Consider the following 26,971-nt stretch of genomic DNA (forward strand, 5'->3'; position numbering starts at 1 on the left):
AATCGAACGAACTTGACAAATGATAAGACAGGTCATTATAATAAATAGGTACATATTTGAAGCTTTTCTATTTAATCAACGGAAAACATTTTCCAACACATTATGCACGTTTCGGAAAACGTTTTCAAAAAAAATAAACTTCAAAAGTTTGAAGTAAATAAAACAGTCCTTATTTCTTAAATTATATTTGGTTTAATATGGAATACTTAGACAGTAAAATTAAATCTGATAAAATATTTATTGAATTATTTACATGTAACCAAGTTTTGATAAGTAAACAATCAAATTCTTCATTTTCGTTTCAAATAAAATACTTTTTACTAATTAAGTATTGCATAACGTCGTCCATGAACTTTGATCATCTAAAAATTTCCGGCTTTCTAGAGAATTTTCAGTGATTTACATTTTTTAAAACAATATTATGCATATTATTTGAGCAATGCTAATATTTCTTTTCCTTCTAACAAGCATGAATCCTTGCGTAAGCGTGTACGACAAAAGAGTTCAACGAGAAAACCTATTAACTTTACTTCGTAGATCCTTCTAGCGAATGGACTAATCACTAAACGAACGAACTACACACGTTATTAGATTTCAGACTGCATTGAGCCGAAACCCCGAGTGAAAATTACATGGCGTTTCTGCGCTAAAAATATAAGTAGCCCCTACACGGCTACGTATTTTTTATGTTTTGATCCACTCTGAGAATTGGTATCAGTGGGCGCTAACCATTTTGAGTCGCCAACCAATCACAAACGAAACTATGTTTTTATATTCAATTATTGTAAATTGAACAATTGAAAAGAGCAACCGCCGAGTTTCTTGCTGGTTCTTCTCGGTAGGAATGGCATTCCGAAACATTGGTAAATTATTTTGACGATTCAAACGCACTTGTAAAAGTTTATTTGAATAAAAATCTATTTATTCTATTCTGTTCTAATTTTGAATGTTTTTTGAAAACATTTTCCAATATTTTTTTGATAACATGTTCGGAATTGGTCCTTTTTTCCACGCATCATAGAACTGTGGAAACTCCCAGCGGCGGTGTTCCCACTAGATTACAACATTCAAGGGGCGGACCAACAAATTCCTTAAGGGCCGGCAGTGCATCGGCGATTCCTCTGGTGCTGCAAATGTTCATGGGCGGCGGTAATCACTTAACATCAGGTGACCTGCTTGCTCGTTTGCTCGCGATTTTTAATTAAAAAATGCTTAGCGACTCGAATGGTTTTTGCCCCTGTCATTTGTATGGAATTACGTAACAGGGAGAGCCCTATACTAACTTCTTTAAGAGTATAGTTGAGAGGCATAAAGCAAACGCGGGACTGTCGCGTTCGTAAGTAAAAGACAATCATAAAATACACAGTGCGCTTCTGGTGGTACGCGATATAGTCGAAAGTTTGTAAATGATCATAGTTGTAGTCAAATTGGTTGTATGTCATAGGTCATGGCAGGGGTGCAACCCTCATACGCTGAACAAGTCTCCGGCGGACGGCAGCGGTGCCAGGCCGCCCGTCACGTCTGGCAGACGAGACACGTCTGGCAGGTTCTCTATGTGAGACTTCACTTCCGACTTCACTGCGTAGATCTTTTGTAGTTTTATGTTGTATTCCTGTAAACAAATAAAAACCGGTCAAGTGCGAGTCGGACTAGCACCCGAAGGGTTCCGTGCCAGATATACCTAACACTTTTATGTACAACACCGCCAGTTAATGACGGACTGCGCTATCTTAATGTGATTTAGTAAATTAATTTTTTCATAAACAAATTTTAGTTTTTTTTTAATGTAACCACAAATTCACAGTTTTCGGGTTTTTCCTTTACTTGTGCTATAATACCTACCTATCTGCCAAAGTTCATGATTCTAGGTCGATGGGAAGTACTCTATAGGTTTTCTTGACAGACACACGTACAGACAAATAAAGTAATCCTATAAGGGACCCTTTTTCCCTTTGAGGTACGGAACCATAAAAAAATATCAGTTGCGTGGTATATCTATATTATAAAAGTTAAAGAAGTGAAATTTTCTTGGGTTGAATAATATCAAACTGAGCACCGATCGCAGTGTATGATGTCGCCGCGGTCCGAATGTATTTCGATTTTCATACAAATCTATAAAGACGTTTAAGTCTATAATACAAATCTACAAATCTATAAAGAAGTTTACAGTTGGTAGTCTGCCCTGGCCTTAATACTAACCTCAAGTTTCGCCTCGGCTTGCTTGGCGAGCTCCCTCTGCGCCTGTTCGAAGTCCCGCAACATGGCGGCAACCTTTCTTCTCTTGTCCAACTCCTCAGACAGCCTCAGGTTGTACTCGGCCAACAGTTCCACCGCTGAATTAACTATGGCGCTGAGGCTGACCGCCGATTCCTTATCTACAGATGAAAATTTTATTTTAATACAATTAGTTGAAGTAAAATTTCGTTTTAATACAGTTAAAAATTGAACTTTTTAGAATTATCATTGGGTTAACTGCATATTAGTGCTAATTCTATTGTACACTATCACGAGGTATAAAGGGGATATAAGGGGTTACGCCTTTGGGCATAAGGATTACGAAATAAAAAGGTATAACCAAAACAGGTGAAAAAACTGCAAGACTTCAATGCCTCCTGTAAAAAAGAACACAACTCATATTAGACTCCTTTCAGAAGAGGCAAAAAATATAACTCTTAGTAATTTATGGTAGATAGATATTTCTCAGTTGATGTTTTAGCCTCTAAAAAGTGTCGAATTTGAGTTGTTCCCTTTTTTACTAGAATCAATTTATCTCTAGCCAAAGTTCAAGGTGTCTATCCAAGCGGAACTAATAAGGTTATATCAGCTTTAGAGTACGTTTCCACCAAAGCGGAGACGTGTTTAATTTACCACTCAGGTCATAGTAGGATGACATCATTTTATCATTTCTTATCTGATTGGTCGAAGCGCACATGCCTGAACTCGACTACGCTTCAATGGAAACACACCCTAACACATCTCCGTTCCGCTTCAGCAGATAGGCACCCTAATTCAGTATAGGTATGAAAGATGCGAAATAAATGACATGCATATGTGAATATGAAAGGAAAGAATAAGGAAACAATGATAAAGCATTTTATTCAAAAACAAATGAAACAATACTCTCGCAATTACCGTTTATTTTTATTTTACGTAGTGGTACAAAATATATTTTTTTTTTTTTGTATATAAGTGTATAGGTATACGGTTTCGCTGGGACCGCTCGTAACGTGGGGCGCCGGTTGCGGGAGGATGACAAGGGAAGCACTATCTATGAGGCTTTTTTTTTTAATTTATAGATTAGTGCTTGGCTTCAATCAAGCCTGCTAGCAAGTGATGATGCAGCTTGATGCAGGATTTAGCATGCTTGCCTAGAAGATTCCTATTCACTCTTGACTTGAAGATACCATAGAAAGTTCCTCATTGACGTAAAAACCAAGGAATTCAACGGCACTGTCACCTTCCCGCTACCCGCACCCTTCCCCACGAGCGGTCCCAGCCAAGCGGTACACCTATAGTACAATTGAACATTTTGGCGTGCCATTTACCTTCTAACTTAGATAATAATTGCACTTCGGAAACTTCTGGCGGCAGAGAGGCGATGCGCTCCCGGACCGCTTCGTCGCTAGAGGCACTCGACTCCAACTCCAGCAGGGCCTGGAAATTAAAAGATTTGAGTAAGACCATGGAAAAGCAGACTTTGACGACTTCCCTGGCAAGTGGTGAACGCTGTGGTCTTAGCCCTAATTCGCACGAGCGTTAAAGCCCGGCGTTGTTAGTAGCCTATGTTGTTATTCCAGGGTATAATCTATCTCCATTCCAAATCCGTCCAGTAGTTTTTGCGTGATTGAGTAACAAACATCCAAACTTTCACATTTATAATATTATTAGGATTAGGATTTAGGATTAATTAAGCGTAAGTAGCGCCAAGGTACGTTTTCGTACCAAAGCTTCTCAAATATTAAATCCAAAATGGCACGCGCTTCTGAAGCGCGTCGACATGATGAAATTACAAGTGTAAATTAAAAATTTATAACACCCCCGACGATCCAAAGTATTTGAGTTTTCCAAAACATCATTTTCAAATAAATAATTATGTATTTAGGCAACGTCCATCTTGACAGCTTGACATTTGTCTATTGACATAATATTAAGAACCTAACGGTTATCTAACCTTCTTTTCTACAAGAAAACTAGAAAAGAGCTGATAACTCATAAACGGCTGAACCAATTTTTTTGGATTATAGCTAAGAACACTCTCGATCAAGCCACCTTTCAAACAAAAAAAACTAAATTAAAATCGGTTCATTCGTTTAGGCGCTACGATGCCACAGACAGATACACAGATACACAAATACACAGACACACAGATACACAGATACACACGTCAAACTTATAACACCCCTCTTTTTGGGTTGGGGGTTAAAAATAGGCGTGAAAACTAGTTATACTCCATGGTGAGTTCATTCGAAACGCGCCGTAAAATTGTACAGGCGCCATCTATCAGTACGAATTATCAACATGGAAAGCGCTCAGGTAACTGGATTTTTGTCCACTATATTGAAAACAATAATTTTATTATTGTTAACTAGCTGAATTATTAGTTCAGTCAATTTACAATTTTTTCACTTTACAAAATATAATTTTATACCTAAACCTAAACTCTGTCCACCCACTAATGAAAATCAGAAGTTTCTTAGATTAGCGCATACAGACAGACAAACTTGGCAGAGGTTTTATTTAGTAAAACTAGAGGATACTCGCGGCTTCATTTTTGCAATTTTGGAGACCCCCACTTTTTTTATGTAACATCCGTTAGGTAAATTTTTTCATATAAAATGTAGCCTATGTCACCTGAACCTTTACGACGAATCGATTGACACCTCATTCATCAAAATCGGTCCAGTAGTTTAGGCACTACGGTGGAACACACAGAATCTGGATACAAACATACACACACATAGATACATAGACTGCTAAAATCATAACCTTTCCTTTTGGCTTTGCTGCAGTCGGGTAAAAAAATTATTGAAAAGAAATGGGAAATCAAGAACTTTCCACAGGATATTTAAAAACCTGAATACACGCGATGTCACCACCATTATCTACTAATACTAGTATGTACTTTGAGTACATATATATATTTATTGAACATGACTATTTTATTAGTATTAGTGGTTTTCTTAAGGGCTCTTAGTAAATCAAATACTTACCTCCTAATTTATTGATTACAAAGTACTTGCAAACACAATGTCTCTGGCATTCCAGCAATTCTGAAATCTTATTGTTACAGCAATACCTTTCCATTTTTAAAATTTTGGTACAGCATCAGTTTTCTCCTCCAATTTGAATATGGGTACCTTTAAGTCAAGAGTGAATAGACATCTTCTATGCAAGCGTGCTCTACCATAGACTGCATCATCACTTGCCAACAAGTTTGAAGCCAAGTGCTAGTCTATGAATTAAAAAAAACCGGCCAAGTGCGAGTCAGACTCGCGCACCGAGAGTTCTGTACTCAGGTATATTTTCAGACATTTTGCACGATAAATCAAAAACTTTTATGCATAAAAATAAATAAAAATCAGTTTTAGAATGTACAGGTCAAACCCTTTCATATGATACCCACTTGGTATGGTTATCTTACTTTGAAAATTGAAATACATTTTAATTTTTTTAAATGATGTAACCACAAATTCGCGGTTTTCAGATTATTCCTTTACTTATGCTATAAGACCTACCTACCTGCCAAATTTCATCGTTCTAGGTACAACGGGAAGTACCCTATAAATTTTCTTGACAGACACAACAGACGGACTGACTGACGGACAGACAGACAGAAAACAAAGTGATCCTATAAGGGTTCCGTTATTCCTTATGAGGTCAGAACCCTAAAAATATGGATATAATTTTTAACCATATACATATACTAATATACAAACTTCTTTTAATTTAATTTTAGTTAGTTTTAATTAGTAACTTACTAACTCCCGCACAAAAATTAGATAGATAATGTAGATCAGTGAATACTTAATTGGCATATGTACTAACTAGGAATACGTAACTAACAATGTAAATGTTGTATGTGTTCCAATAAAGATGAAAAAAATGCATCTATCGTCTAATAGACTCACTCTGCAATTACTGAGTCTCTCACTTTGCAATTACTGTTATACATTGTGTATGTTTTAGGCTAAGTGATTAAATAATATTAAACCAAGTTACCTTAATTAGTTCTTCAGGTTCTGGAGGGTCCCCAGGTGAAGTGTTAGGGCTGACATTAGAGTTAGAGTCGTTGTGGCTCTCCGACTTACTCTCACTCCGTCTCCTTTCACGTTTCTCTTTCTCTTTGCTCTTCTCTTTGTCTTTGCTCTTCTCCTCTAGCTTTGGTTTCTTTTCTGGTTCTTTTTCTTCAGTGTCAACAGTTTTTCTTTTGACTACATTACCTGGTTCTGCATCGTTGGGGTCAACTGAAAAAGAATAATTAACATAGTGGTTAGTTGTATAATTCCTGTAATTGTAAGACAATAGTGTCTCATATCTTTCCCATAGATTCTTCAGCAAATAGGGGATTCTATCAATGGACAGATATCTATTTTGACAATTTTATTATAAATCCAGTGCATCTTAATGTTGCAAGACTGTCAATTTCATTTAGTTTTTGGCTGATCACACTCTATAAAATTACCTCACTGTAAGGTAAACTAGATTATACCCTAACTTCGTCTGCATGAATTTAGATGTATTTTCAAAAGCTGTGGGTACTTTTTGATCATCTAAGATGTAAATCTATTTCTGGATCAAGTCTGATCAAATTCAGTTCAACAGATGGACAATGAAAAGGACAGACAGACTTTCACATTTTTAATAAAAGTCAGGATGTACACATCATACATTCATAAGACACAAAACTACATTTCTGTTGATTGTGTAAATCTGCATAAATCATTGGTACAATCTGAATTATTGTTGTGATTGGTTGAATTTATGCAATACAACAATACATTTCAGCCAATAGTAAGAGATGTCAGGCAATCAGATTGAGCATCACAATGGAGCTATGAAACTATTGCAGTGAATCATTTTTGAACATCCAAAAAGTTATGAATGCAATACAATCAGACTAATCATAATGTGGCATGTTTTAAACCAAGAAGAGGCTTACCAGCAACTTTAAACTCCTGGATCTTTGAAGGCTCATACACAGCCCTCTCCTCCCATATAGTAAGTATACGATGGAGTGATTGCTTAGTCTTTGCATTAATGCCAGTCTTGGCCATATGTTTCAATGCATCGACAAGCACATTTCCAAACTCTTTCCCATATTCAGGTCCTTTCTTTTTACTATTTTGTATCACATCATTCGCTAGATACATAAACGTTAGCTGTTTGCTGTCCTTTGCTGGAAATTATAAAATATTTTAGTTAGATTTTCATCAACATAAAACTGACACTGTTGTTTACAGTAGAGAAGGAGGGAGAAATCTATGTATCTCATATTGATATAAATATTGTTAACAAATGATTGCACTAGCTAAGCGCCCAAAAAAATTCTTGTTTTCATGCAGTTGGTAACATCCGCTTCAAATTTGTTAACAATATATAGACACGCGACTCCTATTAAAACGTTTTGTAGGTATTTAAAAGGTGGCTTGTCGTATTCAAAAGCTTATGAAGGCACGTACATTTTATCAAAGTTATTTTTGAAACGTCCCCAGCAAATTCTTGCACGTGAACAATTGCAACAGACAACAATGTTAAATTTTCTATATAGCAACTTGATTCTGACAAGAAATTACTAAGTTATTTGATAGAATTAACTGGATAAAGATATTTACGAGGAAATAGCAACGATAATCACCTTTTAACAGCTCTTTGTACCATGTTTTGACGATAGCGGCGTGGTGTTTTCTGTGATGTATAAGCCATAAAGACAATGTTTGAATACTCTGTTGGCTAGAATTCAACTCTTGTAGCTTACGAATTAACGCATTTTCGGTAAAACCGGACATAATTAAACGAATTTTCTCAATTTAAAAACCAGCACCATGGAACGCGCAATCAACTTATTTTTAATTTGTTTGACATTGACGTTTCTATAACGCCATCTTTGCATCTTTGTCAGAGCACAGATTAAAAATCTTTCTCGTTCGGAAATTAAAATCACACTATCACACTATAATATTATAAAGGAGAAAGTTTGTATGAGTGTGTGTGTGTATGTTTGTTACTCCTTCACGCAAAGACTACTGGACGGATTGGGCTGAAATTTAGAATGGAGATTAGATTATACCCTGGATTAGCACATAGGCTACTTTTTATCCCGGAAAATCAAAGAGTTCCCACGGGAATTTTAAAACACCTACATCCACGCGAACGAAGTCGCGGGTATCAGCTAGTTTTATATAGTTGTCATATTGTGTAACTTTACAAAATTGTGAGTCGATAATGGCACCAAAATCATCTGCAAAATTAATCACTAACCTATAAAAGCGCAACATAGTGCGAAACATGTTTTTTATTAGTCTATTTGATTTTTATTAGTCCTTCAATCACTTCGTAACCGATCGACGTACCTACTTTCAGCGAATTTTATGTATACTTTAGCAAATTAAGCTATCGGTTCCTTGTACATATTATCATCATGGACTTCGGCAAAGTACATAATATTGTATCGTAGACTTTTATACAATGCTTCTATTTATTACTTTTCACTTCTCAACAAACTTTATAGCACCCCAAAAACGCATAACTAGTTAGGTAATTTAGGTGAAAACACCCTGAAGATTCCTTCTGGTTTAAAAACGCGGACTTTGTTGCAGGAAAAAGTTAGTAAGAAAAAATCTTAGAATGCAGCCATAGTTGCAGCCTTCAAAAAATGTTAGTCTCACCATGTCAGTCCATCTGTCGGTCCGTCCGTCCGCAGCTTAGCTATCATTGTTATCAAGACTGTTAGTAGGTATATCTACTAGAAAGCTGTTATTTGGTACCTATTGTAAATTGGTAATAAATTAAAATATTAAATTATTAGGGCATAAATTATAAGGGCACCTCCCTTACACGTAAAGCGGTGTCGATTTTTTCTACAAAAATCGACACCGCTTTACGACAAAAAAAATCGACCTAAACATCGACGAAAAGCTTGACATCCTTGCTAATTTGGGTTGCCTGCTAAGGCGGGAAGCTGCACCAGCTGCAGCGATCTCACGTACCTTACCTATAATATAACGAATATTACCTGTGATATTACTCCTACCACAGAAGGTACCTATTTGCGTCTGAATGCGAAAAGGAACCCCAGTCGGCAGTCGTAATAAAGAAATACTTAGTACCTAAGGCTTTAAGTTTTAGCTATGCTGAATAGGAAAAATTAATTAAGTACTTGGTTGTTTTAAAATTTAACTAAAGGTAATTGTACCATTTTTAACTTCAGGTCTTTATAGACCCTTCAACCCGGACCTCATCTAGGGACATCGACCTTATATTTATGTAGAAAAAATTGTACCTAACTACAGTAAAATATTATATTTCTCCAATTTGAGAGATAGTTTTCAATTAGATAGACGAGTAACATGTTTAACTAATTTACACAACCGGTAACATAAGCTATAACAAGACAAAAATCTAAAAAAGTTCAATTTTAATAAAAAATTAATTAGTTATCATAAAGATACTAATTTAATACTAGTTGTCCCACGATCGGATATCTATACAAGATATCAATATTATTAGTGCCTAAAGTTGCGTTCACACCAGCTGATATTTTCTTTTCGCCAATTACTTAGGTACCATCCTTGTTACGTAGCGTGACGTAGCCTTGCAACGATACTTATATTTAATTTTTTTTTTTTTTTTTAATATTATAGAATAAATATGACATTATTTTTGTTACATTTAGAGCCATGAAAACCCATTATTATGATCTACCTATCTATTAGTTACACGATAAATCGCAAATCTTGTGAAACTCAAACTCAAAAACAGAAAATCATTTATTCTAAGTAGGTACTATTGAACTCTTTTGGTCAGAATGGCTAGATTTGAAGGTGATATAGTGATGATAATTAATTACGTAAACTTAAAACTAAAGCTACAAAAGTTTCAAACGCGCCCAGATCTGAGAAGAGCCCACAACAAAATTAGTGTGATAGGCACGTCGATGAAAAGCAGGATGGAAATGCAATCAGCATAGATAGGTACTAACTTACTGTGATTTTAATGTACCTACCTATTCACTCATTAGTACCTAACAAAGTAGCAGTTTAAAAGAATTCTTAATTTTGCCTTTTTGTTCATACATTGACATCAAAGATAATAATAACAATTAATATTGAAATCTAGAATTAATATAGGTACCTACTAAGATGCTGTTCAGACAAAGATATGGCAGTATGGATGGATGGATCTACGATGTAACTTGAGCATCAAATCATAAGATACGGGTGCTAGATACGATAATAGGTTAACTTATTTAAATAATCGCGATCGGCAAAAAGATCCATAGGTGTGTCCCCATCCTAAGTTCGATACTTAGCTATTCAAAGAAAAAACTTGCAAGACAGCGTAATGGTTTTTCTACCAATCATTGGAAGATGAGCAATTTATATGTGACATGGTGAGAACTTGAATATAGGGTTGCCAACTACTTTATATCTTCTTATTTATAAAACCGTAATACTGTTAAACAAATTGTACGGTTTAAAAAAATATGGGATCCTAACCATAGCGAAGAAATCAAAAGCACGAGATCGGGTGCAAAGAAAAAATATTTAATTCAAAAGTTTTTTGAATGCATCCTGAATTTTACATATTTAACTTAAAAACGTACCAATTAAAAACAGTGATATGAAAAGTATTTTAAGTATTTCCTCACAAGTTAGTAAATTCACAAATTCTGGTAGATTATTGCAAAAGTAAAGCAGAAGTTTTATACCTATTAGCTGCAATGTCCTTTCTTTGTAGAAAAGGAGTGTTTTTTTAATCAATTATAAATAATAATTAGCCCTTGACTGTTGACTCCGATCTCACCTGGTGGTAGGTGCTGGCTGACTAATGATAGAGTTTAAGATAGAAGCAGGCTAACTTGGAAGGGGTATGGCAGTTTTATCAAACCCCCTAACGGTTTCTGCACAGCATGGTACCGGAACGATAAATCGCTAAGCGGCACGGCTTTGCCAGTAGTGTGGCAGGTAACTGGTAGCTAGCCACGGCCAAAGCCTCCTATAGAACCATAGATAATTTAGAAATAATAAATTTTCTAGATTGCCCCTGCGAGGAATCAAATCTAGGACCTCATCTCATACTTATCCATATGATCACAGCGCTCTCACCAATGCACCTGGAACTCAGACTAAGTAGATATACAGAGAGGTAGGTCGTCCAAAAATTATATCAAAATCTATTTATAACAAAAACCGGTCAAGTGTGAGTCGGATTCGCACTCGAAGGGTTCCGTGATCCATACCATCGTAAAAGAAATAACACTTTTTTTTTGTGGTGTTTCACAAATTAACGGGTTTCGGATTTTTCCCATTACTTACTTGTGACATTGCTACCTGCCTTTGATTCTAGATCAACGGGAAGAACCCTTTAGGTTTTGATTTTTTGACGAGTCTTGATAGATACCTAGACATACAAACAACGAAGTGATGCTTTATGGGTTCCTTTTTTCTTTAGAGATACGGAACCTGAAAGGCTCAATACATATATGTACTCCAACGGCAACCCTAAGGAGACTCGCGATAATAGCCTAAGATCTTTCTCTGTGTGGACAACACCTGCGCCGGCGCAGCCTCATCTCAGTTAGCACAGTTTTCAAAGGCCGAACCGCACGCGCCCCTCGACCGCGGCCGAACGCACGTGAAAATGAGACCGAGTTTCTAAATTTTAATATTTATTATTTTTTAAAATTCCTTGCTTCGCTTTCGTTATCAGTTGCCTGTTTTTAAAGGTTTTATATTGTGTTTATTTTTAATTGTTTTTTTTTTAATCAAATAAAATGATGTTTTTGCTGAATAGAGTACGCCCTAGTGTTTTTGTCATCGTATCGCTAGTTCTGCTAGCTAATGCACAAAAACCATCGAACGGACAACGAGACGTCGGTAAGTGTATTAAACCTAAGTACCTATATTAATTTAAAATCGAAAAGTACAGCTATACATTTATAGAATAGCATATTATCATTATTTATTTTCGTTCAAAGTTTTTCTTTCGGGTTTCTAAATTCTTTTCACGGTAACTTCCTAACTTTGACTCGTAATAGTAGGAACAGTAATATAAGGGTGGTAAGTAGGTAATATTGCAAATGTCTTGGCGTTTGTGTAAGCCCAAGCCGTAGGCGAGGGTTTACCATCGTTACGAATTTGGTATTACACGATGTTTTCCAATAGATTTAATACGAAAACAGGTAAATAAACAGTTCCTATGTACCTACTTACTAAAAATATAGGTTTCTTACATTATTTTACTGTCTGGATATTTTGGCGGCAAATGCGCGATTTGTTGCTAATTTATAATGTCGGGCGGAGTTTATTTTATTTTCTACTTCATGAATTGAACCACTCGTATCATTAAAATAAAAAGCTCAATGCTGGGATTTCTCCATTTTCCTCTACCAACTTTAATCCTACTGCTATAATATTATAGGTCAAGCGCTTGAGTTCTGAATTCTAACTTTCCGCGCTTACTGTCCTAACTTTTCCATACGATGGCTTAGATCTCGAGTCTCTACCTTACTATTTATATTTAAGAGGGCTCTCTCCGTCACTCGTTTCATACAAACGTACTTCCAATTTCATTTGAATAAGTCCATGAAATTTTGCAGACATATTCTAGAAACTAATATCTATGTCTGTGGTTTTCTAGATTTCTGTTAAAATATTCGGTTTCAAAGTTACGCGGTCTTAAAAATTTACATACAAATCTTTGAGCCCCTGTAATTTTAAAACTACATATTTTTAGAAAAATCTAAAACACCACAGACACAGATATTAGTTTCTAGAATATGTCTGCAAAATTTCATGGACTTTGGTTCCTTAATATTCAAATGAAATTGGAACTACGATTGTATGAAACGAGTGACGGAGAGAGCCCTGTTTAGTATATATACTCTATAGTTTACTGTAATGGTCAAATTATAATTAAGCACTAAGTAAGTAATGATATTGTTGTCTTTTATTAATATGTTTGACCACTGAATTTGGAGTAAAAGACAGCGATACGTAAAATGGTATTTAACTCGAATATTACATATACTTACTCAAGATTTTTTGCACGGTTGAATGGGCTAAAATGTGGGCAGATCCTTGCCAAGGATGAGGACTATTTAAATTGAAAAATAATAGCAACTAAATTCGGAATGTTAGATTGTTGGAAATGGGATCAACGACCATATCAATGATTGCCAAGTCGCTACTTATAATATGCTAATGAATCTCACATTAAGAACGTTGATTTCGCAAGAATGTTATGTGTATAAATAATTATCTTATCCACTGTGTCCAGTAACGCACATAGGCTTACAAGTTACAACAGCTTGTAAGCTAACTGATCTGTTAATAGCTGTCTTCCCGTCACAATGTAGAAATAAATACTTATCTATTACTAAGCTTGCGTTAGTATAGGTACCTAAGTACTTAGCTAAAAAACTTTTATATGAATGAATCAATTGGATACCAATCAGTAATTTTATGTAAAAAAATAGGTAGGTATAATGTAGGTACATAGACGTTCTATATTTAATCATCTACAAAACTTAACTAGGTAGACCTAAATTAATAAGTCAAAAACTTATATTGCGTACCTAACTAATTATTAAGTACTTAGGTATGCCTACTTACTTACCTAGCTTAATATTTAAATCATGAAAAATAATTAATTCTACTTGCGATACACTACCTAATTTGTCTATCAGATGCTACCAGGATAAAATTAAGCTCTACCTATTTTAAAAAGTACTCTTTTAACAAGTGTAAATTAAAAATTTATAACACCCCTGACAAGTGAAGGTTACAGTAACTAGAAAATAGCTGATAACTTTCAAACGGCTGAACCGATTTTCTTGGATTATAGTAATTAAGAACACCCTCGATCAAGCCACCTTTTAAACAATAAAAAACTAAATTAAAATCGGTTCATTAGTTTAGGAGCTACGATGCCACAGATAGATACACAGATAAACACGTCAAACTTATAACACCCCTCTTTTTGAGTCGGGAGTTAAAAATAGGTAGAGCCAGCGGCATGAAAGATTTATTTTGTAGACCTCAGACTAGTCTGAGGTGTGGTCTATGAGTTCGAAAATTTTATTGTTTGAATTTGATTATTCAAATTATTATTATAGGTAGTAGGAACCTATTAGATTAGCAACTATGCTTATACTATACTATTCTTTTATTCTATTTTTAACCGACTTCAAAAAGGAGGAGGAATCTTTTTATTTTTTGTGTACAGGTATGTAGAAGAACTATAAACAAAGCTAGAAACAGGCCTAAGTTAGGTGTTTACGACCATAGAAAATGCCTCTTCTTCTTACATAATAAATTCAATGTCGTTATGTTATGCATATAAGCGCATATTATTATAAAATTTCAGCTCGCCAGTCGATGGCGATACCCACTTTTACTTTTAGTGACAGTGATTTCACTCTCGAAAACGAGTTAACTTGGTACAGATAAGTACCTATACAAAAATAATATACAGAGCACGATTAAAATTTGGTGCAACTTTTTAGTGATTATCGTACAGGCTATGTTCAAGCACGTTTAATTTTTAGAGTTCCGTACCTACCGGAACCTTCCAGGTTAGCCCGCTTCCATCTTAGACTGCATCATCACTTACCACCAGGTGAGAATGCCGTCAAGGACTAACTGTATCTGAATAAAAATAAATTAATAAAATAAATACCCGAGTACGGAACCCTCGGTGCATGAGTTTGAATGGCACTTGGCCGGTTTTTTATATCACAGGACGTACCGTAACTATCTAAAGGCGCAACTTGGATTTTGTCGGACAAAATCGATTAAAAATATATTTCATCAAAATGTACTTCACAATAACTAAGACATCACAATGTAATAGATTTATCCCTTGGTTAGTTCGGACGCATTACAGATAGGTAGGTATGTAAGTTACATGTAGGAACATAAGGTAAGTAGGTATATATTTGTCATTAAAATAATTACAAAAAAGCTTTCAGATAAAATTTTATGGTGGATGGCACTGATAATTTTGATGATAGGTAGGTCTACATAGTTCATAATTATTGTTAAAATAACAAATTAAAAAAATATCAACAACGAAATCGGAAAACTTGTTTCGTAACATCATTAAAGCGAAACCATGAGCTTGACAAAAAATAACAAATCTATGCGGTCATCTTCCATACCCACTTATTATTAATTTTCTTTTTATACAAAACAATTTATTAAAATCTATCTTACACTAAAAACCACTAATGGCTGAATTGGTATTTTTATTGATAGACAGTATTATTTTAAGCATACCGGATAATAATATCCATAATACGTCTTATCCACAGCCAAAGACTAAATGAAAAAATAACTAGATAACTAGGATGTGGCTGTCAAAAGTGAAACCCGTTCGAGGAAGAGCAGTTGACTTCGTTTGAAGCCAAAGCAAGCTAGAGGTTCACAATAAAACGCTTGGGTGGCTGACTCTATATGAGAAACAGTCAAATGCGATTCGTATTACATTTTTCATGCGCATTCATTACCCCAAACCCATAATAAATTGCGTTGTGCCGTGTGCGTCGTGCTCGGCAAAAACTTATTGTGCATGGTGGACCCATACAAATGAAAAAAACCCATCGAATTTATGGTGAAAATATTTACGGCGCGCCGCATGCAATGACAAACACATGGCGCTGGTGTGGACGCGACCTTATTAACAAGGTGTTCCAGTGCTTCTGTCTATCTTTTTCATACAAGTCTGTGCTTTTAGCCTATAGATTTGTGTGACCTTACTGGACATATAATTTGTTAATTTGGCAGATAGAATTTAAAATCGGTTTATTGTTTTTTGTGCACCATCAGACGAGATTAAAAAGAAAAAAACAGATTACTGTATAACTTAATAACATGTTTTGTGCTATAAAGCTTTTAAGATATAGGAATTATTGCTCATCAAAGATCTTTTCCAGATGTTGGAAAACAAAGATACAGGATAGATTAATAGATAAGTACATATCTGTTCAATTTATTTGGACTGTGGCCTGTGGGCATGATATTCGTACCTAATAAACCAATTGTCTTCCGATACAAAACGTGATAAGGGGCTTTCTCTTAGGTATACCTACTTATCTACCTAATCGATTTCATTTCTTCATTCTTGCGTTACAAATTGCAGTAGGTATATTTTTTGTCGATATTAATGAACGTGAATTGATTGTTAACATCATTATATCATCGACGCAAGGTTGCCTGTGTCTCGGTATGGTACAGGATATTAATATTTCGGAGAGTGTGCTTAGGAACAATTTACTTATTCAATTTCCTCACCATTTTACTACCGAAACGCAAAGCACCGTGGAGTTCTAGACAGGCTCTTAATCATATGTTTGGTGCATCGATTGGTGTGATTGCAGTCATAATTTCGCATTGCCTAATTAATAGTAAAAATAACTTTGGGGTAATCTGAGGGTTTGGTCACAAAAATATAGAGAATCCGTAAAAATGTTCTATAGAAATATTGTACTTTCTTTATACGAAATGCGACTCACAGAATATTATTGATCGTAAGATAGAACGTTCCAAGATCACAATATTTTGTTAATCAAATTGAGTTTGCGTTTATGGTTTAAGTACAATGTAATAAATGTCATAATTATATGGTTTACTTTACTGGAGCTTAGCATTCTACCTACTAGTGTATAACAAGCTTACCTAAATAAGTTCCCAAGTTTGCAAATTGGCAAATCTTTTCGATGTCCATAAATAAAAGAAAGGAATGGAGTAAGATCCAGCGAGTGCCAGATCTTCGTTAAAGTTTCTCTGCGTATTGTCCTCAACACAGGGAGGAATGAACGATGAAGTTTGGATCATGGTGGCTTTGGGATATAAGAGGTTACATAGGTGACAAACAAATGATTCAAACTTCATAGGCGCTGATCGTTCCTCCCTGTGTTGGTGACAATACGCAGATAAACTGTCAGCTTTTAGAAAATAACGGAGGTCTGGCACTCACTGACCATGTTCTTACAAGAGAGAGACTCTTGTAAGAGAGAGACTAAACTAACCATGTTCTTACAAGAGAGAGACTCTAGTAAGAACATGGTTAGCTTATGATGACCCAAGCAGCAAGCCCCTCAACCCTTTCCACTTCTGTGTCTACATGTATATACTTACTTAATAAATTTATACTCATAGCTTAGGTCTCATTAAAACTGTTTCTTCAGCTATAAAAAAACGGGGTAATGTATTGTAAATAACACTGCATTAAAAAGCAATCATTACCCAAGAATAACTTACATAATACAATATTTAGGTTTGTACGAAACGCCCTCTAAGCGGACCGTATCATTGCGCTTGCACACAGTGAGTTGTCATTACTAGAGCAGCAATGTACGACAAAATTATTTAACCCTCAATAAAGCTATTTTAGAGCCATTTAGAGCCTCAATCGCTTCTTATTTTAGTTCCTGGGTTTCTTTAGCGCACTTAGACCGTTGTACGTGACCTCTTAATCGCTTAACAAACGGACTAAAATCCAAAAGGCTCAAGTCCGGCTTTTATTCAAATCAGTACTATCTTTATCATAGCAATAAAATTAATGAAGCAACTCTTGCAAAATAATGTACAACAAGACAAGATGAAAAGATTTGGGTAGATATAATAATTTTACGTTATTTATTAGTTTCAAATTTACCGCCTTTGCGAATTTTATTTTTCTATTTTCTCTTTTTCTTTTTTGTTTTGTGTGACAGTAACTTGACGGTGCAGCTGTATTGACGCATGCCCCTTTAACATGAAAGTTAAGTTTACCAAGAGTTTACCATAATATTTCAACTGGAATTGGCTGAATTCATAGTATTCTTGCTGCGACTAATTCACGATTGGCTAAAATATCAACGTAAGAGGAGGTCAATTAATCAGAGATGATTGCTATCGTTATAATATAACTGTCAGGCTATACCTATATACCGAATATATACCTGAGGTTTGCTGCTCCATCGTCTCACTCCTGTCTCACTCAATCTCAATGCTTGTACACACGTGGGCAGTCAACATTTAAGAAGAGTGCGAATACCAGGTCATGGTCACTATTATATTAGGTATGGTGATGTGATTATTCTTGCGATGGGCAGTGGAACAAATTCGCCACCAAATCACCTATTGCAATTGAAACGCCTTGATAAGCACTGCTTTTGTAAACCATAATGTTATGGTTAGGTTAGAGATGGATGTTAGGTTTGTGCCATCGTCGTTGTCATCCACCGATTGACATCCACATAGGTCTATTGTAGGGACTATCACTCGTCTTGCGACGGTCTTGCGCCGCCTGAATCCAGCAGCTCCCTGCGACTCGTATGATCGTCTATCCACCTCGTGGGATGGTATGCCAACCAAGCAAACCAAACCAGGAATTAAAATTGACACTTTGTGTCAAATTGCTCGTGTGTTGGTGTTGACACTATATTGACAGATGTCTCATCATTAACATTTAGTTCCGAGTACGCTCACATGACGCACATTGCTGCTATCAGCGCTAGAAAAGCGAAAATGAAGTTGCTTCAAAAATAAGTAGGCAATCGCAATCCCAGTGCACTTACTAGAATTAGTAGAGGTCAGTGGCTTAAAGTTTTAAACCTACACCGTGCACCTACGGTCTCTATGTAGGTACTACGGTTGATTAATTAATTTGGGTACCACAGTGCAAAGCCATAGTCGTAAGCGTAGATAGAGACCGTAGGTAACTAAATGTTAATAGTAGATACAGGTAAAATAAGACCTTTAATAATTTGTACATCAATGAAATTTTGTATATAACTTTATCTTGGCACTAGAAATGAAGATCTCCCGAGTCCCACCAAAATTTAGAGGTCCTTCCCCCTCCCAGGGGATATGGGCAAGGGGGAAATTTCACCCCTTAATTTTGGTAGAACTCAGCTGATTTTCATTTCTACTGCCAAGATAAAGTTAGGTATATAAAAAGTTTCACCTGTATATTTTGCCTCTAAAATATGCTATTTTTCCTGTAGTATAAAAGCAAGACGCAGTTAAACATCACGATTACGACGAAGCATTCTTATTTATATGACAAATTAGTATTATTAGTATTAATTAGCATTTTTTGCTAATAAATATACTAGTGACCGGGTGAAATATTATTGAATTGCGTAAGTTTCCAAAATAGTTTGTTGAGTTATGAGTGACACATGAACAAACATCGTGGTTTGGTGTAGTACCACTGCCTCGTTTCGTATTTCACATTGACGCGGAAAAGTAATTGATATGTACCTATGTACCTACCTATAAGCAGATAGTGTTCCCAAAATGAGGGGCGTTACAAGTTTGACCGTATTTTTTGTCAATATGTTTGTTGCTGATTATATCTATTTAGCTCTCAAACGAATAGCCACCTTATCTTCATCCACCTTTACTTAGGCCCACAGATAAGGCTTTTCTTTCCGTAATCTGTGTGAATGGGCCGATTTGTAACAGTTTTTTATTCGAAGGCATGATCGAGATGTTTTTAAATATATTAGAGATCTAAGCTATACCTACAATTACTATTCTATTGATATTTAAATAAATATCCACTTGTCTTCAGAATTGGTATAACTTTTTTAACACAATGTAATAAGACCGATTACATCTCATCCTACTAGGTAGTGTACGTCCATAAAACTTGCCTCAAGTAAAAAAGTACAAAAAGCTGCTATGTATGCACAACTTCCTCCAGCGAAGGCTGAGCGATGGTGCAAACATCCGTTATAGGACGCCCCACCGCAACGTTTTGTTGACAGTGCATCAGAATAAAAACAAAACTACAAGAATTACGCGCGAAATACGCGCTGATGTAACGGCTCAGACATCTTTGTTGGAATAGAGAAAGTTTACAAAAAAATTAAGTGTCACCGAGAAGTTCTACGTACCAACCAATTCGCAAATTAATTTAACTGCACTTTTTAAAGCCGTAATGAAGAAATGACTAACATAGTCCAAAGCATTAGCAAGTTGAAACGTGGGCAGGCTATGTTTGTATTGTAGTAGGGCATTAGAAGCGATAGATGGTCATTTGAGCCAAAAAGTCATAGAATGGAGCCCGCTTATCCACTACTTAGACGTAGTAAGTAGTAGGGGAGTCTTTGGTACAATGGACTGACGAGTGACGACGTGATGATGAGGGTGTCAGGAAAAGACGAGATGCTTTGTTCGGAGTCCTATGCCCAATTCATACTCAATATCTAATAGCTATTCTATAAAAGCGCAAGTGTGTTTGTTTGTCTGTCTATCTTCAGTCTTTCTGACTATCTGTTTACTTGCTTTTCACGACCCATCCGCTTAACCAATTTAGACGAAATCTGACACAAGGATAGACAAGGAAGGATAGGCTACTTTTGGTCTCGGAAAATCAAAGAATTCCCACGCGATTATTAATACAACCTTACTTTGTATGGACGAGGTTCGTGCATCATACATATATAGATTATTTTTATCCCGGAAAATTAAAGATGTTCACCCACGCGGACGAAGTCGCGGGTATCATCCAGTGTTGAAATGATACACAAACTGATGATGAGGATGACGAATAAAATTTCCCTTCGTCACTTTAAACTTCAGCAACTAAGTATAGCTTCGATATTCTAAATGTTGATATTCGTAAGCTAGGGAGATTTAGACTTTGTATTAGATAAGTTCTGACAGCTTACCTCAAAGACCAGCTCCAAATTAACCCTCGTTCCGTAATTTAATAAAGAAGATATTACATTTTAAATTATTACAGTCTCGGTCGCAATTAACTGGGCATCTAGTCCGTTGCCGTGTTCTTTTTGCTTAATTTATTACGAAAAACATCTTTTACCATATTTTATGATTAAATTAACACATTCGCGTAACAATTTGGTGCAATTTTTTTTTTAAATATCAACGGATAATGTCGTAAGAATTTTAACACAATCAATTTTATTCAATGAGTCTTTTTTTATTGAAAAACGTTTCGAGATGCCTAAGTAGTAGGTATGATTCCTATCTATTTTATTTTTTTTAATTCAGAAAACGATTCTCTCTAAATTAACTCAGGTATAGGTACTTATTTTAATGTTACTTCTATTTTCAATTTATTGAAGTTCAATTTGGAAGAAAGTTATTCGATGCTTATTACAAACCCATGGTTAGACCTCTCTGCAGCAAAACTACTAAAAATAAATAGTCTGGGATACCGTGTGGAAACCATCCCTTTTACTGTTAAGTTGTTTTTACGTTAATTTGATAAACTAGAATACGTACCAACTAAAAAATATGGTAGGTAAAATTATTAAGATATCTAGACATGTAGGTTAGGTATCCTACTTACCTAATTGATTACCATCAAGTAATGTCATGAAGGTAGGTGCAAACCAGTCTAACTTATCAATGGTATCTAGGCGTTTATATCATTGGCTAAGATAAATGCAATTATCTCTTATGAAACACAGGTAACATGCTAGAATTAAACACAACCATTAAAATCACCTGTTGCATTTCAAAGTAATGATGGCGGATTAAAATTTTATTTTGGATCGACTGAAACGGGTTGCCTAGCTACCAATAACGGTGGGATCGATTCGTCTAGAGTCTAGACTCCAAAACGAGATTGATACAATTTAAAGTCATAAGAAAACCCAAATACCGACACAAGATTGATCGGGGTTAGGTAAAAACGGCTCCTATCCCAAGATTGCACTTTTGGTCATAGAAGCATGAGGGGCTGACTGGCTTAGGTAGGCAGATTAGAGCTACTTGAAGAGCATCGTTGATAAATTAACCTCCGACCCAAAAAGAGCGGTGTTATAAGTTTGATGTGTGTATCTGTGTATCTATCTGTGGCATCGTAGCTCCTAAACTGATGAACCGATTTTAATTAATTTTTTTTTTTGTTTGAAAGTTGGTATGATCGAGAGGGTTCTTAGCTATAATCCAAGAAAATCGGTTCAGCCGTTTGAAAGTTATCAGCTCTTTTCTAGTTACTATAACCTTCACTTGTCAGGGTGTTATAAATTTTAAATTATACTTGTTAACATAGATGCCTGACAGAGTGGTATGTTTGGCTCATGGAGCATACGATTTCTGGCCTGCAAATATTACTATTTGTTTCCACCCTTGAAATTATAAGTAGTTCGTATATTAAAGTTTACTCTCTAATTAGGTAAATCATGCCGGTTGCGATGCCATATCCAACAAAAAATTTATAAATGATGATAATTTTAATGTCAACAACTGGTTGGAACTTATCAAAAAAACGTGTACGATTATGTTCAACCATGTGATTTAATACCACAGCTGTTCCTCGAAAAAAAACATTGTTTGAGAGCATGCCCACCGGTAAGGTAGGGTTCTGTAGATTGGGGTGCAGGGCATAATTAAATGCATATAATATAAGCACTACTTATCTAAAATATAGCTCAATCCTTTTTCATCATGTACAGTCAGTAGATAGCAAACTTACCTAAGTATGCTTATTCACACCACTGTTCAGTAGGCATAACTTCGCTAAAAACTTTGGCAGGCAGCCATTATTTCCTACCTATTCAATGAGATAGGTATTCAATCGAAAGGTATAAAATATTTTTTTTTTCAACTCTCGCTTTTCATGTTCAGGAGACACCCTGAAAAATCTTTTTTTTTCTTATGTGTCTAACAACATAACATGTGGTAGGTACCTAACAGGTTTCAATTTTACAGCTCTTTTAATTAATTTTTAAAATGGCTGTGACAGACAGACGGACAAACGGACTGGACGAAACTATGTATAAGGGTTCCGTGTTTTGCTATATGGAACCCTAAGAAGCACCAAGTATTAAAGCTGCATTCCGAACATAAATTATTCTTCCTTTACTAAAAGAAAAATCTTTATAAATTAAGTAGGTAACCTAGGTAACTCAAGATTTTTCCGTTGAATTTCTTAATTATTATTATGAACTGCTGTCTGCTAGTCTGCACTCCCTAGTCGTATTTTGTGATGGCGCCACCAGTTATTTTTGGCAATCATTTTTAACTTAGAACATGGATAAACTTGAACAACAGCTTGTGGTTAAGACATCCGGCTCCTATTTAGGGGATCGGGGGTTCAATTCCGGGCACGCACCTCTTACTTTTCGGAGTTATGTAAATTTTAAGCAATTAAATAACACTTGCTTTACCAGTTAAGGAAAACATCGTGAGGAAAATGCATGAGAGTTCTGCATAATATGTATTGTCAAAGACGTGTGAAGTTTGCTAATCCGTACTAGGCCAGTGTGGTAGACTATGGCCAAATCCTTCCCATTTTGAGAGGAGATCAGTTCTCAGTAGTGAGACGGCGATAGGTTCATAATAATGATGATGATGAAGCTTGAATAAGTAGATAGGTAAACATCCTTGGCTTGAACTTTGCGTCATTACTAAATATATTGAATGGCATTCCAATTTTACAGTTTATAATCCGTTTAACGTGTTGATGGAAATGTTAAAACTAATTGCTGTATGACTTCAGCCCTAAAAGTCATTGTCAGAAGTATGACACGAAGATTGCCATGAAATTATAAGCTGTAGGCAATCCTGAGGTAATCAAATTATAACGTATAAATTAGAATATCATTGGTTATTCAGAAGCGTTTAATTTCTGATGGACTAGGACCTTTAGAGTGGCCCTTGAGTTCCTCTATGAATTATGTTTATATGGTACTTTTATGTTGGCTATATAACGCTCTTCTAATTAAATTGCAGCTAATTTGGAAACTTCAATCAAAAATTCAAAATTAACCTAATTGTTAATCGATTTTGGGACCACTTGTGTCGTTGCATCCAATTAGTACGGTAGTTCGTGCAAGTATTATAAGTATTTATTATAGATATTAACGGTAGGAATACCTGATTGTATCTGTTCAGCCTTTAATTTGGTATTAACAATTAAAACTCCCATTTTCCACGACGAATATGCCTTCAAATAAACTGAGATTCCAAACAAAAACTTATCTACAAGTTTCGATCATGATGATAGCGATGATTATGATTAAAATTACGTTAGTATTTATCTCTTATAAGCAAAAATATTATGATACTACTTATATTAAAACTTAATAACATTTTATATATAAACACATATAAAACACAAGCAGGTAGTTATCCCCTACCTATAGTTAGGCATTTATAAAGCTGTTTATTATTTCAAAACAGATTAAAAGGTTAAGGTCATAGGTAAGGCAAGGAATCTTCAATTACATCAAACAAGTTTGCTCAGTTTTTTACCACCTACGAATTTCGGTAACAAATTACCAAACGTTAAAACCACAGGCGAAGGTTAATATTAACAAACCGCTTTAAATGATGTTCTCGCCATTGAATATTAATTCAGGAAGCTGTTTCAGCTAACAAGTAAGTCACGAAAAATTTGATTACCTACTTTAAACATTTATTATCATATTTATACATAAGTACGTTACCAAATTATATAACTGAAGCTCCAGCAGTGTTTCGCAGAAAACTTTTTCAGTCTTGCGCAATTTTATTAATTCCCGAGTTTTCTTATTCTCCTTTTATAATATCATCGAATCACTTCCTACTTTGTTGTGGTCTTTTTCCTTCGAGAATCGATCGTGGGACTCGTAGAAGTCATAGAGGGATCCTCGTGGTAGGTGGCCGGAAAATGCAACCTTCCTCCGTACAAAAATAATAGTTGTCATGAGCATCCGCTTGCAGTTCGCTCATCCTACTTATGCTTTGAAATGAAGTCTACCTAATCCATCTTCTCATCTTAGTCATCGTCTTCATTGTTTCAGACTATGGATATCTAATGCTGAACATATTCTTTTCCCAGTGAGCATCACCATACCTCAGCCTTCAAAGACCACTTCCTGCCACCTTGTTTATAAAATCGGATCACCTTAGGAACCTACTTGTACCCACTCTTGAACTTCTTGAGTCCATCGGCCTTCACTCTTACGACAAGCAATGGTCTGCCCACTGCGACTTGAATTTACTGTTGTCTGCGGATCTCTTCATTACATCAATTAATTATATTATTGTTATTATTATTTAATGCTTATACCTACTAAAATATTGTTTGGTTATAAATAAGTAAGTAGATACAATCCATCATGTGCTTGTCGGTAAAACTTGGTGAGGAAATTTGAATATTAAAATATGATCTTTGGGAAAATCGTGCCCTTAAAGTTTAGTTACATCAATGAACTTGTAATAATTACCACGTCATGACTATGATCGCTTCCTCGCAATTGTAGTAATTAGATAAGTTCACTAAGAAAGGGTTTTTGGAAATTATAGTACCCCTGGAGTTGAATAAGGAATGAAAAGTATGAAAAGGCGTCATTTTTAAAGTTATCTGTCCCAGATGAATTCTTAAACTGAACCAGTCGGAAATCAAACGATGGACCTTTCAATTAAGACCAAAACACGCACCACTGCGTTTTTATGCGTGTAAGTAAAAATCAAGTAGAAAATTCACACGATCGTGATAACCTTGTACCGCTACAGATTGGCCGAACGTCCGCTCAATAGGCTTCCATAACTAATAACATTTAGGAGGAAGCACTACAACTTTCACTTGTTTCGGCATTCTTAACGTGCCATTGAAGCTACCGCTTTTTGTTGGGATTTCGGTAGTGGTTTAAACATGGTTTAATCTTAGTCTTTTACCTATTGCAATCCAGTTTTACAAGCGATTAAGTAGCTTGCTTTATGAGTAGTAGACGACACATGGCGCATCACCACGTGCTAGCTATACTCTCTCTCTCTATCTCTCTCGGTCTCTGTGTGTGCACTTACGCAATGCCTCCTACAGAAGTCACTGAATGGCACAGGCCGCAGTGAAAGAGAACTCAAAGCCACGACAATTCAGCCAAGAGTGAAGGATTGAGAAGAAGTAGCTTTTCCCTTGAATTTAGATTTTTTAAATCTCTTTGTGATTCCTCAAAATCTTTTCTTAGTGAGGGTTTACGTTATAGAGATAAATCTGCAAGCAAAATCTCAAGTTTCTAGACCCAACGGTTTGAGCTGTAGGTATATTGATTGTCAGTAATTTTCTCTTAAAATAGATTTCATTTGCATTCTTGTAACAGATTGTTAAAAAATTATATTATAAAAAAGTACCTAAAGACTCGGTTAGTAATTAATATGCAGATAGTAATATACTGTTTGATCACGTAATTGTTTCCCTGTCTTTAATGGATAGGTATCTTTATGGCTTGATTTTTGGAAAATACCTTCTTTATGTTCTCGTGCACGTAGTTATTTGATATCACAAACGTAGTTATTAGGAAAAGTGCAAAAACTTTAAACTGCTCTACAACTATACAATCATAAAAGGTATAAAAGCCCTTAAATAAATAAAGAAAAAAAAAACTATACAATCATGATATGAAACCCAAACAAATTAATAAGTAAAGTTTTTGAGACATTGTTTTTATTTCAGTAGCTTAGTCGGTCTACCCAATTTCTAGACTTAGTTTTGATAGGAGTAGAGTTTTATGAAAACGTTATTCGCAATAATTATGAAGGCTGCATATTATTAGCGATATAATAATCCGTATATAATATATGCCATCTCAACCTTGGCATGCGATACGCAGTAGAAACGAAATCGATACGAAAATGCGGTGACCCGATCGATTTATAAGACTACGTAGTCGTATTATGATGTTGATTTGACGGCTTTGTCTTAATTAATAGAGCCTTACTTGGGTCTAAGAGAATTATTTTGCTCTCAGGCTGAACAGAGTTAAAGCGAGACAGTTTTGATACCTAAATATATACAAGCGTAA

The 26,971-nt window shown here is 35.4% G+C and overlaps 2 protein-coding genes and 1 long non-coding RNA gene across 3 annotated transcripts in view; 1 reads left to right on the top strand and 2 right to left on the bottom strand.

Moving 5' to 3' along the window:
- Positions 1-981: 981 nt before the first annotated feature.
- On the bottom strand, positions 982-8,085 carry LOC123868046 (regulation of nuclear pre-mRNA domain-containing protein 1B). Its single transcript, XM_045910391.1, has 6 exons — positions 7,856-8,085; positions 7,160-7,396; positions 6,220-6,464; positions 3,546-3,654; positions 2,200-2,375; positions 982-1,612 (listed from the first exon to the last, which is right to left on the bottom strand). Exons 1-6 carry the CDS (start codon positions 8,004-8,006, stop codon positions 1,466-1,468), a joined length of 1,065 nt encoding a protein of 354 aa, XP_045766347.1. The 5' UTR covers positions 8,007-8,085; the 3' UTR covers positions 982-1,465.
- Positions 8,086-11,809: 3,724 nt separating this feature from the next.
- Positions 11,810-26,971, top strand: part of LOC123868312 (collectin-11) — a 123,980-nt gene continuing 108,818 nt past the window's right edge. The window contains exon 1 of the mRNA XM_045910784.1: positions 11,810-12,095. Coding sequence (XP_045766740.1) covers positions 11,993-12,095 — 103 coding nt within the window. The 5' untranslated portion in view covers positions 11,810-11,992. The remainder of the gene's footprint in view (positions 12,096-26,971) is intronic.
- LOC123868331 lies at positions 17,102-25,948 on the bottom strand. Its single transcript, XR_006796630.1, has 3 exons — positions 25,936-25,948; positions 25,094-25,096; positions 17,102-17,195 (listed from the first exon to the last, which is right to left on the bottom strand). It is a non-coding gene; the product is annotated as an uncharacterized LOC123868331 (long non-coding RNA).

The sequence above is a fragment of the Maniola jurtina genome, chromosome 9 (assembly GCF_905333055.1).
Source record: "Maniola jurtina chromosome 9, ilManJurt1.1, whole genome shotgun sequence".
NCBI classification, from domain to species: Eukaryota; Metazoa; Arthropoda; class Insecta; order Lepidoptera; family Nymphalidae; genus Maniola; species Maniola jurtina.